At 40.5% G+C, this 20,280-nt stretch overlaps 1 protein-coding gene across 2 annotated transcripts in view; it reads right to left on the reverse strand.

The window, feature by feature from the left end:
- Positions 1-20,280, reverse strand: part of PCNT (pericentrin) — a 470,255-nt gene that overhangs the window by 254,524 nt on the left and 195,451 nt on the right. For both annotated transcript variants that reach the window (XM_053698889.1, XM_053698888.1), the window contains 2 exons: positions 7,070-7,090; positions 6,423-6,659 (listed from right to left, as the gene is read on the reverse strand). In XM_053698889.1, coding sequence (XP_053554864.1) covers positions 6,423-6,659; positions 7,070-7,090 — 258 coding nt within the window. The remainder of the gene's footprint in view (positions 1-6,422; positions 6,660-7,069; positions 7,091-20,280) is intronic.

Consider the following 20,280-nt stretch of genomic DNA (forward strand, 5'->3'; position numbering starts at 1 on the left):
TGATCTTGGTTACTTCCTTCATCGCTAAGGAGCTCTTTGTTCCTCCCTGATGATTGATATACGCTACAGTCGTGATGTTGTCCGACTGAAATCTGATGAATTTGGCCGCCGCTAGTTGAGGCCATGCCTGGAGCGTGTTGAATATCGCTCTCAGTTCCAAAATGTTTATCGGGAGAATTGATTCCTCCCGAGACCATAGGCCCTGAGCTTTCAGGGAGTCCCAGACCGCACCCCAGCCTAACAGACTGGCATCGGTTGTGACAATGATCCACTCCGGTATGCGGAAGCACATTCCCTGAGACAGGTGATCCTGAGACAACCACCAGAAGAGAATCTCTGGTTTTCTGGTCCAGTTGTACTTGTGCATAATCCCCATTCCACTGTTTGAGCATGCACAGTTGCAGTGGTCTGAGATGAATTCGAGCAAAAGGGACCACGTCCATTGCCGCGACCATTAATCCGATTACCTCCATGCACTGAGCTACAGAAGGCCGAGGAATGGAATGAAGAACTCGGCAACTAGTTAAAAGCTTTAACTTCCTGACCTCCGTCAGAAATATTTTCATTTCTACCGAGTCTATTAGTGTTCCCAGGAAGGGAACCCTTGTGAGCGGGGACAGAGAACTTTTTTTGACGTTCACCTTCCACCCGTGAGACCTTAGATAGGCCAGAACAATGTCCGTATGAGCCTTGGCTCTGTGAAAAGACGACGCCTGTATTAAGATGTCGTCTAGGTAAGGTGCTACTGCAATGCCCCGCAGTCTTAGTACCGCTAGGAGGGACCCTAGCACCTTTGTAAAAATTCTGGGAGCGAACCTTAGGAACTGATGGTGATCTTTGTGGATAGGAATATGTAGGTACGCATCCTTTAGATCCACGGTAGTCATATATTGACCTTCCTGGATCATCTGCAAAATTGGCAGAATGGTTTCCCTTTTGAATGATTGAACTCTGAGGAATTTGTTTAGAATTTTTAGATCCAGGATTGGCCTGAAAGTTCCTTCTTTTTTGGGAACTACAAACAGGTTTGAGTAAAAACCCAGTCCTTGTTCTGCAATTGGAACTGGATATATCACTCCCATCTTTAGTAGATCTTCTACACAGCGTAAGAACACCTGTTTCTTTGTCTGGTCTGAAGACAAACGAGAAATGTGGAACCTTCCCCTTGGAGGAGAGTCCTTGAATTCTAGAAGATATCCCTGAGCAACGATTTCTAATGCCCAGGGATCTGGGACATCTCTTGCCCAAGCCTGAGCAAAGAGAGAGAGAGTCTGCCCCCTACTAGATCCGGTCCCGGATCGGGGGCCACCCCTTCATGCTGTCTTAGTAGCAGCCGCAGGCTTCTTGGCCTGTTTACCTTTGTTCCAGCCCTGCAAGGGTTTCCAGGTTGCTTTGGGCTGTGAAATGTTACCCTCTTCTTTGCGTTAGTAGAGGTTGAAGCAGGGTCGCTCCTGAAGTTGCGAAAGGAGCGAAAATTAGCCTTGTTTTTGGCCTTAAACGGTCTATCTTGCGGGAGGGCATGGCCCTTTCCCCCAGTGATATCCGAAATAATTTCTTTCAACTCGGGGCCGAAAAGGGTCTTTCCCTTGAAAGGAATATTTAGCAATTTTGTTTTGGACGACACGTCAGCCGACCATGATTTGAGCCAAAGCACTCTCCTCGCCATAATGGCAAAACCAGAATTTTTCGCCGCTAACTTAGCTAATTGTAAAGCGGCATCTGTGATAAAAGAATTAGCCAGCTTTAGAGCATGAATTCTATCCATGACTTCGTCATATGAAGTCTCCCTCTGGAGCGACTCCTCCAGCGCCTCAAACCAAAAAGCCGCTGCAGTAGTCACAGGAATAATGCAGGCAATCGGTTGAAGAAGGAAACCTTGTTGAACAAATATTTTCTTAAGTAAACCTTCTAACTTTTTATCCATAGGATCTTTGAAAGCACAACTGTCTTCTATTGGTATAGTTGTGCGCTTGGCTAGTGTTGAAACTGCTCCCTCTACCTTAGGGACCATCTGCCACGCGTCCCGCCTGGGGTCAGTTATGGGGAACATTTTCTTAAAGATAGTGGGGGGAACAAAAGGTACACCTGGTCTCTCCCACTCCCTAGTTACAATATCCGCCACCCTCTTCGGGATCGGAAACGCATCAGTGTATACAGGGACTTCTAGAAACTTGTCCATTTTACACAATTTTTCTGGGACCACCATGGGGTCGCAATCATCCAGCGTAGCCAAAACCTCCTTAAGCAGTACGCGGAGGTGTTCCAGCTTAAACTTAAACGCTAAGGAATCTGATTCTGCCCACTGAGAAACCTTTCCTGTGTCAGAAATTTCTCCCTCGGACAGCACGTCCCTCACTGCCACTTCAGAGTGTTGTGAGGGTACAACGGATAAATCATCCAAAGCTTCTGATTGCTCATCCTCTGTTCTTAAAACTGAGCTATCACGCTTTTTAGGAAAAACTGGCAGTTTGGATAGAAAGGCCGCAAGGGAATTATCCATGACTGCTGCTAATTGTTGTAATGTAATAGGGGCCAATGCGCTAGAGGTACTAGGCATCGCTTGCGCGGGCGTAACTGGTGTCGACACATGGGGAGAGGAAGGTGGACTATCCTTATTACCTTCCGTTAAACAATCATCTTGTGCAACGTTTTTAAGTATCACTGCATGGTCTTTAAAATGCTTAGATACCTTAGCACACTTTAAACACAAATGTAAATGGGGTTCCGCCATGGCTATTAAACACATAGAACAACGTCTATCTGTAGGCTCTGACATGTTAAACAGACTTAGACAGCACTCAAATACAGAAAAATAACCCAATCTTTATGAAATTTTCGCCATATGATCCTAATGCTTTGAAATGATTGCACAGTGAATTTCAAGTCAATTAACCCCTTAATGGCCAAACCGGAGCAAATTAAAGCTGGCAACCGGTTAGCAAACTACAGCACCATGCCACAGCAATCTGCTGTGGCCCTACCTTCCTTGGGGATTAGTTTTGATCGAAAATAAGCCTCTCTGAAGTCCTCAAGTAATCTTTGGACCCTCCACGTGAAGCTGCATGAAGCTGCCTGCAATATCAACTGCGCAACTGAGGCGCGAAATCTAGGCCCCCTCCCTCTCCACTCTGGAGTTGTGGAGCCTTCACAAGCCTAAATAGGTATCTAAATATATGCCATGTGGAATAAACCCCATAAAAACGTTCCAAATGTAATAAAAACTTGTAAAAAGATCAGATTTTTGTTATAAAACAATCGATTGCCTGTTAACAGTGTCCCCCAGTGTTTTGAGCCCTTTTAATTAAGCCTTCTATCTATACTAAGTGTCAGAATATGGCTTACCTTCCCCACATGGGGATCTTGTCAGTCTTCTAGCATTACTACGTCTTGACTAGAAAAAAATGACTGAACATACCTTATAGCAGCTAAGCCTGCAAACTGTTCCCCCCCAACTGAAGTTTTCTGGTACTCAACAGTCCTGTGTGGGAACAGCAATGGATTTTAGTTACAACATGCTAAAATCGTTTTCCTCTCAGCAGAAATCTTCATCACTTTCTGCCACAGAGTAAATAGTACAAACCGGCACTATTTTAAAATAACAAACTTTTGATTGAAGAAATAAAAACTACAAATCTAACACCACATTCACTTTACCCTCCCGTGGAGATGCTACTTGTTAGAGCGGCAGAGAGAATGACTGGGGGGGGCGGAGCCTGAGGGGGAGCTATATGGACAGCTCTGCTGTGTGCTCTCTTTGCCACTTCCTGTAGGGAATGAGAATATCCCACAAGTAAGGATGAATCCGTGGACTGGATACACCTTGTAAGAGAAATACAATTCAAAATTGCACAATAGGTAAACTAGTATATATTTTTCATATATTGGAAGAGTTCTATTTTTATAAATAAATATATATGTGTGTGTTTGTGCGTTGCTTTGAAGTCAAGTGACTTTAAAAGACTCTTAAACATTATCTATCTTATCTCCATTGTTGTGTCTAGTTAGGGACAAAAATAAATGAGAGATAAAATAAATCACTGTGCAGCATGTAAGAGCGTTTAGTTTATACATTTTTCAAAGTAAACTCTAGCTTCTCTGTTTGGAATTGAAAAACTAACAACTTTCAGATCTAAAAATTTAGGAAAAGCAGGCAAAATAAATAATGAATCTGTACTTCAAACTTTATACATATATATATATATATATATATATATATATATATATATATATATATATATATATATATATAAATATATATACACACACACACACATATATATATATATACACATACACACACACACACTATAAATGAAGAGACCTTTTTATGGAGAATTAGCTTCAGGGTTTAAAGTTGCTTTTAATGTTTGTTTTTTGGGGGGGTTTTTTTGGGGGTTTTTTTTGGGGGGGGGGGGGGGGGGGTTGTATTATTTTACTTAATCCAAGAGCTATACCCCACTTGAAAACCCATAGGTCTTCTGCTTCCGAACAGACCAGGGTACTCACATGGAGTAACCATAAGAAACTAACAGAACTGGACTTACACTTTTGTAATACATTTCTTTCCTCAGTTTATGTAGTACTTACAAAACTGTACCAACTGGCACTGGAAATCTGTATTCTCTAACCACAGACTGTTTATAAGTGTACTCTCTCCGGTCTTGTTCTTCCTGCAAAAAAGTCATGCTGTCCATGGTTGAGAGCGCTAAGAGGTCTCATTTTAGCTGAAAGTATTACATTTGTTTTTTTCTACAATTGTGAGGTAAAACTAAAGATGATAAGTTAAGAGTGGAGCGCCAACAAGGGCAAGGTCTAGTGTGTGTGTGAGGGATGTGTTCACACTATCTTATATGAGTGGAAAAGGAGTTTGTGTAAAAAAGTACAAAATACAAATAAATACAATAAGAAAACAAAAATATATTCCTAGAAAACGTCCCCAAAAGTCATAAAATGAAACTCAAATTAGTTCCAAATTAGTGTCCATAAAAATCAGATGGTGGTGACATTATGGTGATCCTGATAGAAAATGTATCCAAAAATAAATAAAAGATAATGGTTCCGATAAATAGTTCAAATCCTCAAGATTGTGCAATAGATAAACAGTTCAAATCCTTGATGTCAAGGCAAAGAAAAATGGATATAACAATGTGAAAAAAATGAAATAAAAGTAGAAGGCTGGGAAATCCTCAAAACCTTTAATCCTTTACTTTTCCTTGAATACATCAGAATCCTGTTAGGTCAAATTTATCTTCATTGTATGTTCCACTTCTACATATCCTGAAAGCTGCACAAAGTTAGTTTCTACCCTGGCAAAGATTTCCAGCCCACACCAATCTTCAGCAAGTCCTGAGGTCCCTATGCACACTGAGCTCCAGGGTAATGTTTGTTTTCTTATTGTATTTATTTGTATTTTGTACTTTTTTACACAAACTCCTTTTCCACTCACCATCTCACACATCACTCACTGTGTGATTTGTCACTTATTTTTTTACACATATATATTTTTTTCACACAGGTTTATAGTTTTATTTTTCAAGATTTTTTTGTTATCACTTTTTGGATTCATTTTTTTATCAACACTAGTTTGTGTACACACTAGTACAATCTGTGATCACCTTCTTTTATAACCATTTTCCCCCTTTTTTCACATATGATACACACCACATTGTGAATTTTTATTTGTATTTTCTCATATTTTTATATATTTTTCTGCTTCTGTACAATTTGTATATTGCATTGATCAGACTAGTAGGAACCAACCTACCAGTGATTTGAACCATTTTCGGGTAGCCCTGAACCCAATGTTATAGAGGGTAGTTGAGTCCAACCACCTCTACGATTTACATACCCATATCAGTTCTAACAATATCGTAACTTTCTCTTGGAGGGACACATTCCCCCTGGTATTCAAACCTATATTTTAAGTGTTGTGTTTTTTAGAATTGTTTTTATAAATATATATATATATATATGTTTTTATGTACCATGGATCCATGTTTAGTGATGTAATTTGTGTTTGTATTAAAATTGTGTTATTAATTTTATCCTTATCATTTTATAACCATTATTAACCTTTGCAGTTAATCACAGGGATATAGCCCCCATATAAGATAGTGTGAACACATCCCTCACACACACACTAGACCTTGCCCTTGTTGGCGCTCCACTCTTAACTTATCTTCTATTAGTACTCTTCCCGTGGACATTGGGGGCCCATTTTAGATAGGAGCTATAGGTCATTCTAGCGCTGTGAGAATAACTCTCTGTAAAACTAAAGATGGGAAGCATTTATCTTGAAAAGCTATTTGTGCCCGTATTTAAATACTTTGTATGTAGATGTATTTTAATAAGTGTACACCTTAGTCTGAATTCAGCAGAAGATGAAAACCTAAAGGGGGACGTAAACTATGCTTTAGCTTTACCTGCAGAAGTTCCTGCTCTTTTTGAACCATATTTTGTAGCTCTGCCTCCAGTTTGCTGCACTTCTTTGCTGCTTCTGCATTGCTCAGGGCAGCCTGTTCCAGTTCCTGGATTCTCATTAACATCTTATCAAGCTCATCATTACTTTCTGCAATTTGCTGCTCTAAATCATTTCTCCCTTGTAGCAGCAAGTTACAATCAGCATCCTTCTCTTTTACTTTGGCCTCCAAGGTCTCCAGCTATATAAGTAAAAAAAAAAAAATAGGAGCTGGTATCATACAGGTACATTTTCACATAGTGTATAAAGGAACAACATTAGTAAAGGACAGAAGATCAAAGATGTTCTACAGTAGCATTTAATAAAGCAAGCACTTCAGCTAGGCAATGGAAGACCAATTACATAGTATAAGGTGATACTGGCTAACAAGAAATGCAAATTACAGCCATCATAAGTTAGAAAAAGTGACCAATCTTGTTATGCAAGGCATCTAGACCTGGCTGCATTTTTAAGTCATTGTTATCTTTTAAATAAACATGCATCTAGCAGCAAAAAACGTAGAATCATACAGGAAATTAAAGTCTGAAGCTATTAAATAGGAACATGCATAAAGCAAAGCCAAAGATCTACAGCATATGGACATACTTATACCTGAACACTCCATTCATGGAGCTGTGTCATCCATCACATAGAGGGAAGGAAAGGAAACACCAGTTACATTTAGATGAGTTTAAAATGACACACATCCAAGTCTTATTATATACAGGTAGCTAATCGTAAAAATAAAAACAGAGCATTACAAAAAAAGAATTAAGAAATTATTTGGTTGTATATGAACATTTCAGTACTAAAATAGCAACAGCCATGAATCATTTATCGTTATAGATTATCAAGAAGGTATTGAAATCCTTGGACCTCAAATCCTTGGAGTTAGCGCAGAGAAACTTGTTGCTGTCACTGCTGTGTAATACAGCTTTTACGCTATTGCGGTTGCACATTTTTCATTTGTTTTTTATTTGTAATTTTAATAAATTACATTATTTTTAATAGTTATTGCTGGCTGAGAGTTCCTGCTTGAGGCTGGGACTGGAGTGAGCTTGCTGAGGTGCTCCATATCCTCAGCATATCCATAGACACTATCATATATATTTATTTGGCATTTTGTGTTCAGCTGTCATACTCACATATGACACACCATGTGGTACCCTTTGTGATTACATATTTTTTAGATTCTAAATTTCAAGTTCATAGTACAATTAAAAAAAACACATTTATTCTTACCTGATAAATTCCTTTCTTTCTTGGTGGTGAGAGTCCACAATTTGAAATTCAAATCAGCCAATAAAATGAAAGCTTTTTATATTTGTTGATTTGAATTTGAAAATCAGCCAATATGATTGCAAGGGTACCCCTATATAAATGGGGTATCTCGCATTCAAAATTCAGTGGGTGGCAGATGACCGCAAGAAGAGGACGTCAGGGACGGAAGATCCGAAGATTGATGAAGATAGAAGACCACCTCCGTTTTTTTGAGGGGCAATGGCATTGCCCAAGCGAATGTGCAATTTTTATTGTAGGATTTTTAGATAGCTTTTGTGTGTGTGTGGGGGGGGGGGGGGGGTTCTTGTAGAATGGGTTGTTAGAACCTGGGCTTTAGTTTTAGAATAGGAAGAATAACGTTTGTTTTTTTTAGTTTTGGTAAATTATTAGTTTTTTCTGTAATGGTAGGATATTTTTTTTTGGGGGGGGTAACTTAGGTGGTGGGTTTGGTTAGTTAGAGGGTATTTTGCCATGAGGGTTGTGGTGGTTTAGAGGTTAATAGTGTAGAGGGGTAGTTTGTGATCAGCTAGTGGGTGCTGAACCAAAAATGGTCTGGCTCCTAAGCTTACATTCCTATTTTTTTCAAAAAAAATACCAAGAGAACGAAAAAACAGAATTTATGCTTACCTGATAAATTACTTTCTCTTGTGGTATATCCAGTCCACGGATTCATCCTTACTTGTGGGATATTCTCCTTCCCTACAGGAAGTGGCAAAGAGAGCACACAGCAGAGCTGTCTATATAGCTCCCCCTCTAGCTCCACCCCCCAGTCATTCAACCAAAGGTTAGGAAAAAAAAGGAGAAACCATAGGGTGCAGTGGTGACTGTAGTTTAAACAAAACATTTTTACCTGACTTAATTGCCAGGGCGGGCCGTGGACTGGATACACCACAAGAGAAAGTAATTTATCAGCTAAGCATAAATTCTGTTTTCTCTTGTAAGGTGTATCCAGTCCACGGATTCATCCTTTACTTGTGGGATACCAATACCAAAGCTTTAGGACACGGATGAAGGGAGGGAACAAGACAGGTACCTTAAACGTAAGGCACCACTGCTTGCAAAACCTTTCTCCCAAAAATAGCCTCCGAAGAAGCAAAAGTATCGAATTTGTAAAATTTGGCAAAAGTATGCAGTGAAGACCAAGTCGCTGCCTTACAAATCTGCTCAACAGAAGCCTCATTTTAAAAAGCCCATGTGGAAGCCACTGCTCTGGTAGAATGAGCAGTAATAGTTTCAGGAGGCTGCTGGCCATCAGTCTCATACGCCAAACGGATGATGCTTTTCAGCCAAAAGGAAAGAGGTAGCAGTCGCTTTCTGACCTCTCCTCTTACCAGAATAGATAACCAACAAGGAAGATGTTTGTCTGAAATCCTTAGTTGCTTGTAAATAGAACTTTAAAGCACAAACTACATCAAGATTGTGTAACAGACGTTCCTTCTTCGAAGAAGGATTAGGACACAGAGAAGGAACAACTATTTCCTGGTTAATATTCTTGTTAGAAACAACTTTAGGAAGAAAACCAGGTTTGGTACGCAAAACAACCTTATCAGCGTGGAACACCAGGTAAGGTGAAGCACACTGTAAGGCAGATAATTCTGAAACTCTTCGAGCAGAAGAGATAGCTACCAAAAACAAAACTTTCCAAGATAACAACTTAATATCTATGGAATGTAAAGGTTCAAACAGAACCCCTTGAAGAACTGAAAGAACTAGATTTAGACTCCATGGCGGAGCCACAGGTTTATAGACAGGCTTGATTCTGACTAAAGCCTGAGCAAACGCTTGAACATCTGGTACCTCTGCCAGACACTTGTGTAAAAGGATATACAGAGCAGATATCTGTCCTTTTAAGGGACTAGCTGACAATCCTTTCTCCAATCCTTCTTGGAGGAAAGACAATATCCTGGGAATCCTAATCTTACTCCATGAGTAAACCCTTGGATTCACACCAACAAAGATATTACCGCCATATCTTATGGTAGATTTTCCTGGTGACAGGCTTTCTAGCCTGAATCAGAGTATCTATAACTGACTCAGAGAAACCACGCTTTGATAGAATTAAGCGTTCAATCTCCAAGCAGTCAGACGTAGAGAAATTAGATTTGGATGCTTGAACGGACCCTGTATAAGAAGATCCTGCCTCATTGGCAGTGTCCATGGTGGGACAGATGACGTGGAAAAACATAAGCCAGATTGAAGGACCAAGGCGCTGCTAGAGCATCTATCAGTACCACCTTGGGGTCCCGGGACCTGGACCCGTAGAGAGGAAGTTTGGTGTTCTGACGGGACGCCATCAGATCCAACTCTGAAGTGCCCCATAGCTGAGTCAGCTGGGCAAATACCTCCGGATGGAGTTCCCACTCCCCCGGGTGAAAAGTCTGACGACTTAGAAACTCCGCCTCCCAGTTGTCTACTCCTGGGATGTGAATTGCTGAGAGATGGCAGGAGTGATCCTCCGCCCACCTGATTATTTTGGTTACTTCCGTCATCGCTAGGGAACTCTTTGTTCCCCCCTGATGATTGACGCAAGCTACAGTCGTGATGTTGTCCGACTGAAATCTGATGAACTTGGCCGCAGCTAGTTGAGGCCATGCCTGAAGAGCGTTGAATATTGCCCTCAGTTCCAGAATGTTTATCGGGAGAAGCGTTTCTTCCCGAGACCATAAGCCCTGAGCTTTCAGGGAGTCCCAGACCGCACCCTCAGTTTAACGAATAACCAAGCAGTGGGGTGAAAAAGAAAGGAGTAAAAAGCATCAACAAGGAATTGGAATAATTGTGCTTTATACAAAAAAATCATAACCACCATAAAAAGGGTGGGCCTCATGGACTCTTGCCAATATGAAAGAAATGGATTTATCAGGTAAATTCTTACATACATTATGATTTCTTTCATGTAATTGGCAAGAGTCCATGAGCTAGTGATGTATGGGATAGCAAATACCCAAGATGTGGAACTCCAAGCAAGAGTCACTAGAGAGGAAGGGATAAAAAATAAAGACAGCCAGCCAATTAAGCTGAAAAAAATTAATCCACAACCCAAATCAAAAGTTTTAATCTTCATAATGAAAAGAAACTGAAATTATAAGCAGAAGAATCAAACTGAAACAGCAGCCTGAAGAACCTTTCTACCAAAAACTGCTTCTGAAGAAGAAAAAACATCAAAATGGTAGAATTTGGTAAATGTATGCAAAGAAGACCAAGTTGCTGCTTTGCAAATCTGATCAACAGAAGCTTCATTCTTAAATACCCAGGAAGTAGAAACTGACCTAGTAGAATGAGCTGTAATCCTCTGAGGCGGGGATTTACCCGACTCCAAATAAGCATGATGAATCAAAAGCTTTAACCAAGACGCCAAAGAAATATCAGAAGCCTTTCCTAGAACCAGAAAAGATGACAAATAGACTAGAAGTTTTTCTGAAATCTTTAGTAGCTTCAACATAATATTTCAAAGCTCTTACCACATCCAAAGAATGTAAAGATCTTTCCAAAGAATTCTTAGGGTTAGGACACAACGAAGGGACAACAATTTCTCTACTAATGTTGTGGGAATTCACAACTTTAGGTAAAAATTTAAATGAAGTCTGCAAAATTGCCTTATCCTGATGAAAAATCAGAAAAAGAGACTCACAAGAAAGAGCAGATAATTCAGAAACTCTTCTAGCAGAAGAGATGGCCAAAAGGAACAATACTTTCCAAGAAAGTAATTTAATGTCCAAAGAATGCATAGGCTCAAACAGAGGAGCCTGTAAAGCCCTCAAAACCAAATTAAGACTCCAAGGAGGAGAAATTGGCTTAATGACAGGCTTGATACGAACCAAAGCCTGTACAAAACAATGAATATCCGGAAGATCAGCAATTTTTCTGTGAAACAGAACAGAAAGAGCAGAGATTTGTCCTTTCAAGGAATTTGCAGACAACCCCTTATCCAAACCATCCTGAAGAAACTGTAAAATTCTAGGAATTCTAAAAGAATGCCAAGAAAATTTATGAGAAGAACACCATGAAATGTAAATCTTCCAAACTCGGTAATAAATCCTTCTAGACACAGATTTGCAGTGAAACCTCTGACTAAGCACTAGTCGTTCAATCTCCATACCTTCAAATTTAATGATTTGAGATCCTGGTGGAAAAATAGACCTTGGGATAGAAGGTCTGGCCTTAACGGAAGTGACCAAGGTTGGCAACTGGACATCCGAACAAGATCCACATACCAAAACCTGTGTGGCCATGCTGGAGCCACCAGCAGTACAAATGAAAGCTCCATTATGATTTTGGAAATCACTCTTGGTGGAAATTCTATTTTGGTATATTAAATATTGCATTATTTAGCTTAGTTTGGCTAATTTCATATAGGTAGGACCAGTCTTTTATGGGACACCTTGTAAGTGGTGACTGGCTGAGCAGAATATTTTTTGCAATATAAAGGAAAAAAAGTTTAAATATGTGAAATAATTTGTGGTCTTATGTGTTTGGAGGTGCGCCAATACCTGTTTCAAAATTTAATATCAAGAGGACTATTCTGCTCTATATCTAAAGCAATCAACACCTCTTTTAATAAAGAACGAATATACTCCATTTTAAATAAATATGAAGTTTTGTCAGTGTCAATATCTGAGGCAGAATCTTCTGAACCAGATAGATCCTCATCAGAGATAGATAAATCAGAATGCTGTTGGTAATTTAAAAATTCATCGAATTTATGAGAAGTTTTAAAAGACCTTTTACGTTTATTAGAAGGTGGTATAACAGACAGGGCCTTCTGAATAGAATTAGAAACAAATTCTCTCACATAAACAGGAATATCCTGAACATTAGATGTTGAAGGAACGACAACAGGTAATGGATTACTACTAATGGAAATATTGTCTGCTTTTGAAAGTTTATCATGACAACTAACACAAACTACAGCCGGAGGAACAGTTACCACAAGTTTACAACAAATGCACTTAGCTTTGGTAGAACCGACATCAGGCAGCAGGATTCCAGTAGTAGATTCTGAACAGGGTCAGCTTGAGACATCTTGCAATATGTAATAGAAAAAACAACATATAAAGCAAAATGATCAATTTCCTTATATGACAGTTTCAGGAATGGGAAAAAATACAAACAGAATAAGCCTTTGGAAACCAGAAGCAAAAAGAAATGACTTAAGTAATGTCAAAAATCCGGCACCAAGTATGACGCCCAACTGACAAAATATTTTTTGGCGCCAAAACGTCTGCAACAAACACGAGCGTCATAGATGACGCAACTACGTGAAAACTCTCGGCGCCAACTAAGACGCCGGAAATTACGTCATTACGTCAACAAACTTAATTCTCGCGCCAAAAAAGTCTTGCGCCAAAAAATGACGCAATAAATTATAGCATTTGCGCTCCCACAAGCCTAACAGCCCACAATTTAGAAAAGAAAGTCAATTTGAAAAATTTTCAGGTAAGAAATAATTTTTTCATATGCATTTCCCAAATGAAACTGACAGTCTGTAAGAAGGAAATAAACTGATTAACCTGAATCATGGCAAATATAAGTATAAAACATATATTTAGAACTTTACATATAAAGTGCCAAACCATAGCTGAGAGTGTCATGAGTAAAAGAAAACATACTTACCAAAAGACACTCATCTACATAAAGTAGACAGCCAAACCAGTACTGAAACAAGAATCAGTAGAGGTAATGGTATATAAGAGTATATCGATCTGAAAAGGGAGGTAGGAGATGAATCTCTACGACCGATAACAGAGAACCTATGAAATAGATCCCTGTTAGGATGACCATTGCATTCAATAGGTAATACTCCCTTCACATCCCTCTGTCATTCACTGCACTCTGAGAGGAACCGGGCTTCAGCATGCTGAGAAGCTCATATCAACGTGGAACTCTAGCACAAACTTACTTCACCACCTCCATAGGAGGCAAAGTTTGTAAAACTGAATTGTGGATGTGGGGGGGGGGGGTGTATTTATAGGCATTTTGAGGTTTGGGAAACTTTGCCCCTCCTGGTAGGAATGTATATCCCATACGTCACTAGCTCATGGACTCTTGCCAATTACATGAAAGAAAGTACTTAGTGGGCATATTAAATTATTGCGTAATACCTATATTGCAGTTAAAATAAATTAAATGTAACAATCAATCTTGCCCTAGGTGTAATTGATTGAATTATACCGTACCAATAATATCTTATATTATTAATAAAAGGATAACCATATAGACTTAAAGGGATACTAAACCCAATTTTTTTTTCATGATTCAGATAGAGCATGCAATTTTTAGCAACTTTCTAATTTACTCCTAATATAAATTTTTCTTTGTAATCTCTGTATCTTTATTTGAAAAAGCAGGAATGTAAGCTTACGTGACAACCCATCTTTGGTTCAGCACCTGGGTAGTGCTTGCTAATTGGTGGCTAAATGTAGCCACCAATAAGCATGCACTACCCAGGTGCTGAACCAAAGATGGGCTTGCTCGTAAACATACATTCTTGCTTTTTCAAATAAAGAAACCAAGAGAACGAGGAGTAAATCGATAATAGGAGTAAATTGTAAAGTAAGTTAAAATTGCATGCTCTATCTGAATCATGAAAGAAAAAAAAATTAGGTTCAGTATTCTTTTAATAATTGTGCATTCAGCTAATAAGGTAAATCTATTAAGGCAAATGTTTTTGTCATATACGTAGTTTATTTTTTTTTACATTTAATTTGTTTATTTTTTTCAAAGATCTTTATTATAATAAAGTAAACATACATAGTAAAATAATACAGCGAACAACAAATCTTTTTCCGAATGAGGTAACTTGTTTAAAAACATAAATTATGCTTACCTGAGGTGCCAGAAAAATAAATAAGGGTGCCCCACAAGAAAATTATGGATGGGGAGCTGAGGACTCTTTCCATCAGAAGAAAAGAAAATTATCAGGTAAGCATAATTTATGTTTTTCTTCTTAAATGGAAAGAGTCCACAGCTGCATTTATTACTTTTGGGAAGACAGAGTCCACACAGCGTCCGAACATAGAATACAAAAGTATCCAACCACAAAAAGTGTGTTACAGACCCAGACGGAAAAACCCTGAGTCAGAACACAGAGACAACATCAGGACGACACAGAGGATACTTGCTAGTAAGTAGAAGCAGAGGGCACGCTCTAGGCAACCTAAGCCGCCAGACCTACACACAGGTCTCCAAAAGGGGAACACAGAACCCCAAACGAGGCCCCACGAGGAGAGGTTACACCCAGAGCCCGAAGGAGGTGTAATCCTGGACCCTCTGCCTGTAAGCCTAGGGAGCTAGCAACTATGCCCACCTAGATCCTGAGAATTACGTCTTTCAGAACCCACACCCAGCCAGACCAACCGTGGATCTAAAATAGGGGAACAGACAAACCCCGAAACCAGCTCAAGAACAAGCGGAAGAATGGCCACAGCCATCCCCACAGAGCACGGGTACAACCCGACTCCCTAAAACAGACGACAAGGCCGTAGACCCAAAGGATCTAGCAAAAAAGCCCAACAAAGTCTCAACTTGGAGCCAGACTCCAGATGGAACGTGACAACCCAGAGAGATACCCCTCTCCGATAAGTTAACCCACTGTTCCAACCTCCTGAATCCAGAAAAAGCCCCAAGAAAGGGACTACATCTCCATAAGAAGGAGAATAACCCCTTAAGAAAAGGGATGGAGCCACAAAGGCAACATCTGTCCTCAAGGCACGAAGCCACCGGCTAAAGGAAAGGTCGATCCCCAAGACAGATGTCCTTGGAAAGGACCCCCCTAAAAGTAGCTTGCCAACACACAATCCCTGTGTACTGGATGCAGCAGAGACACTGTAAACCCATTCACCTGCAGAGCAGTGAATCCAAGGGTTACCCTAGCAAGCTGACCTAGGGAATCCAACCCTAAGGCGCATTAAAGTGAAGGTAAAGTTTCTTCAGTTTAAAGACATATTTCCATTATTTACTGCAAACATAAGTTAATCGTTAAGTTTTTTAAAAAAAATATTTTCTTTAATAGCTTTTTAAATCAATATATAAAAGACCCACCGTTATGATGCCTGACTCCTCCCAACTACTATTTCCTGCTTTCCTTGTCTGTATACGCGCATTCACAAGGCTCAGTGAAAACTGTGCATGCGTCAATCGGCGATTTGCCGATTGGACAAATTGTGCAAACTCTTTAATACAATCAATACACCCATTACTCTTTAATACACCCATAATAATACACCCATAACAATACACTCATTACTCTTTAATACACCCATAATAATACACCCATAATAATACACCCATAACTCTTTAATACAATCAATACACCCATTACTCATATAAGGGACGGAAACATACAAAACGCTGCACCACTCAACATTAGGGCCACCAGAAGTTGCAGCCTCTAATTAACAGTGTGTCCGTATTAGAGGCGGCCGTAAGAACTCTCGTAATATGGGAATCCAGATGTAATAGGAGCACGCATGCGCGAAACAGGAGCGCGCGTGTACTCAGAAATGAATAAAGAGTAGCGCATGCGCATATTATCAAGTCGGCAGATGACGTGGAGTGACGACCGCCTAACGGCCATAATTTCTAGTGGCTGACTTAAAAACGTGATCAAGAGGGGGGAAAAAAAAACACAGGCTGATTTTGCAGAGTTGAAAACAGTGAGTTAAAACGGATATTACTTTTTTTACAATCATTTTTAAAATTAATCATGAATGAAAGTCATATTAATTTTGATGTAAGATTAATATTTGAGATAGACATCAAGGTAACTTTACCTTCACTTTAAGCCTAATGAGTAACAGACACTCAGAAAACCTGGTCAACCATGACCAGGTCAGGTAGATTGAGTAAGGGACATAGCTCAAGTTCCCAGTACTGGGAAACCCCAAACCAGCCCTGAGGCCTAAGATTCCAGTAACAACCCATAACTGGGTCCCAACCGGAAGACTCAGGGAGAAAACAGGTCGGGGCACCCAACTGTTCAATCAAACAATACCCGAGAACTGAACACCCCGTCTGACAAAAAAAATAGACACAAGGGATAAGAATGCAATATCCAGATCAATCCGGATAACGAGAAGAACTTGTAATTCCTGACCGAAGGAAGGAACCACCCCTAGCTAAAGTCCTATGCTCTAAGGAGTAAGGCGACAGAAGTCATATTACGTCCCTAGAGCCCCTAGACCTCTCAAACAGCCTCAGGACAACAAAACAAGGGATACCTCAAGGTCCAAACCCCTCGAGCAGGGCTAGTCTCCACATCACCTCCATACAAACAGAGGAATACAGGGAGGAAAGTCACAAAGCCTTCCCAGCTCCGGGAAGCCCCGAGCTAAGCCCAATGTCCCCATAGGGATCAACCATCTCCCGGAGGGAACCCAGGTCCCTAAAAAGGAGACCTAACTCACCCGGAGACAATGGAAGAAGACCAAGAAGGTCTTATAACTCAGCTAGACAGTACACGGTCAATGTGCAATAGCTGCAGCTGGTTCCATTAAACGGCTTGCGAGTACACATTCAAGGTGCAAAGAGCTGCAGCTGGTTTCAAACTGCAAACCTTCCGCATGCTAGTCAGCCATACACACTACTAGCTGTTGATGAACGAAGTCCAAAAAGGACAAATCCAGAGCCTAAAAAAAGAAGACCAAACCGCTCAAACACCGGTAAGAGGGCGCTAACCCCTCCAACCCTCCACTGCTTGGGAGAGGAAACTCTAGGGTCTGATAAAACCAGACATAAGAGAGAGTGATGCAGTGGAAACTCCGCTGACCCAGTCATCCAAGATTGAAGGCTATAAGGACTGAAACAATCCTTCCCGCCTCTTGAACCCACAGGTCCTCTCACATGCTTAGTTGAAACATGTAAAACAAATGATAACCTGAGCACTCAGTGCCTTGACCGAACCAGCCAAGCAGAACAGCGCCAGGTGTCTGAACAGCCACAAGACAGAACAAACCCAACAGGACCAGCCTGCACCCAGGGCCCTAACCGGCAAGCTGCATAAATCCAGAGGGGAAGAAAGGAAAACAGACATCTTTTAACATAGGACTAACATGTCCAAAACAACTTCCGAAGAAGTAACAAAGAGTATCAATCTCAGAAGGTTCCCGAAGGAAACAAACAAAATAAAAAACATCCTATCGGATAAAAAGAAAATATAAGGCTACCCGGAGATTAACGCCCAAGAAGAAACAGGCCAACCCACAGTACCAGTCAAACGGAGCCCTGATCTTCCATAAACTGGGCAATATCTCAATAAAATAACAGGAGATTACATCATTCCCACATGTCTAATGAGGTGCACCATTCGAATTAGCAGACTGAAAATTCCCTTATCCGATAAGGATAGGGTCATTTAATAACTGAAAAACATGTCTGAGTAATATACGCAAAGGCGCGCAATTCTGTAACGAAAGGCACAACACTCAGGGACAGTTACACCCAGCAGGGAACTGTAGAGGCTCTCCCCAAGGCGGGAGACCCGGGACAATAGGGCACGAGCACAATCGCAAATAAACGTCTGGACTCTGAAAACGAATAATCACCAAAAATACGTGGAAGCAAAAGCGTGCTGCTACCTCCGGGGGGTGGGGGGGGACACACGCCGCTCTGCATGGAGGAATAATCATAAACTGGGTTACCCGCATGTGTAGAAGTATGGAGCGGTAGGGAACCCGCCTCTCGGAGGACGGGACCCCCAGCTGTCCCTTGATTCCCCAAGCCGAGGAACAAGGCGTCCTCATATGGCATACAGAACATAACTGGTTGACATGTGTCAACGAGGCCAATCCAGATTCATCACCGGACGCAGAATCTGAAATTAAAACATTACAGTCTCAGTATCAGAATCCTCCATAACTGAATCTGAAAAGTCTCAGCATCAGAATCCTCCATAACTGGATAGAGAATATGCAAATATGGACTAAGAATTAAAATTAAACGGCACCTGACACCCACAATGGCTGGGGTACTCACCACCTCCTATGACCAGACCCCTGCGGACTATAATTTCTCCTTCGCCACACAGTCAGGAAAATGGGAAATGGAAGACGGAACGTAATCACGCACGGCCACAAGGTGAACCGTACAGTCCAAAAAAGTGCGCCAACCATAAGGTTGCGTCACTACCAGAGGCCTTAAATGTTCCAAACTATGAGCCCAATTAACACCACACATAAGCAGGTTGAATCACATAACAAACATGATTAACCACCCCCCCTGTTCAATAACCCCCTCAGGAGATATTAACCCTTGATTCCAAGATACTAAAGGAGACTCACTGAGATCCTTACGCTAAGTTAGACCCACAAGGTGGTAGCCTCTCGGGAAACCATCTGAATTACAGTACATTCATGAAGAAAGTAAAATGAAACGTTCTTACCAGAATCTACGTTGTGGAACAGGAACACGGCCCTTCAAGTGTGACGGATAGTAGCATCGCCTCTGCCATGGACTTGAGAGAAGAAAGCAGGCAGCGAAATGAAGTTCAACAACGCTGATTGTTTGAGGAGCTGTTAACATGAGTCTGGATGGTTTCGCAGAAAGACTCTCCCTGCATCTCCGGACTCTAAACTTTCATCTAAGCCCTCATTGAGAGACTGATAGGATTACTTAAAACTCCGGTCCCATGTCGAAGAGTACTGCCCTCCATAAGAGACAAATTAAATTCTGACACTTCTCTGCCAACCTCCTGGGACGAAAGGCAAAGAATGACTGGGGGATGAGGGGAGTGGGAGGAGTATTTAAGCCTTTGGCTGGCGTGTCTTTGCCTCTTCCTGGTGGCCAGGTTTTTATTTCCCAAAAGTAATGAATGCAGCTGTGGACTCTTTCCATTTAAGAAAAAAAACAAGCATACTGATTAGTAAAATTAGATGAAAAAGTTCCATATCAAGTTGTCATGGAGCAGTGTAAAAAGTCTGCTTTTAGAAATCTGTTGTGTGTGTTGGTGGTATTGCTCATAGGAATTATTTGTAACAAAAAATAACAATTAAACTGTTAAACAATGACAATATATGTGCAATAACAAGATAAATTGGAACATAATAATACTTTATCTAAACAGTGCATTGAATCATATTTGGTACTTATTTGTCAGCAAAATTCGAAGAGGTATACAGGGGGAGGTTATACATTTTGAGTGTATGTGTCATACAAGAATTATGGTTAGGTATGTTGGTTGTCATCCTGCTGATGTGGCGTTTGTAGGGAATGGATGTATTTATCTCATAGGAAACGGAGTGCTAGAAAGTCGTCTAGAATAGTGGTATTGCTCTAGTTCTATAGCCGTAGTAACTATCTCTTCAGAATTGTACTGTCAGTAAGTTAGCTTTTTTCCAATGATATGGGATGAATCGTTTGGCCTTGCTCACCATTGTGGCGAGTAATTTGAGTCTTAACGCACATGATAAGGGGAGGAAATTGTTGAATAAAAATTTCCAAGGGTTTTGTGGGAGAGAGATATTTATTACTATTTCTATTTCCTTTCTGAAGTGTAGCCAATATTGTTGTGCTATGGGGCATGACCACCAAATGTGCATGAAAGTGCCTAT

Source organism: Bombina bombina, chromosome 1, assembly GCF_027579735.1.
Source record: "Bombina bombina isolate aBomBom1 chromosome 1, aBomBom1.pri, whole genome shotgun sequence".
NCBI lineage: Eukaryota > Metazoa > Chordata > Amphibia > Anura > Bombinatoridae > Bombina > Bombina bombina.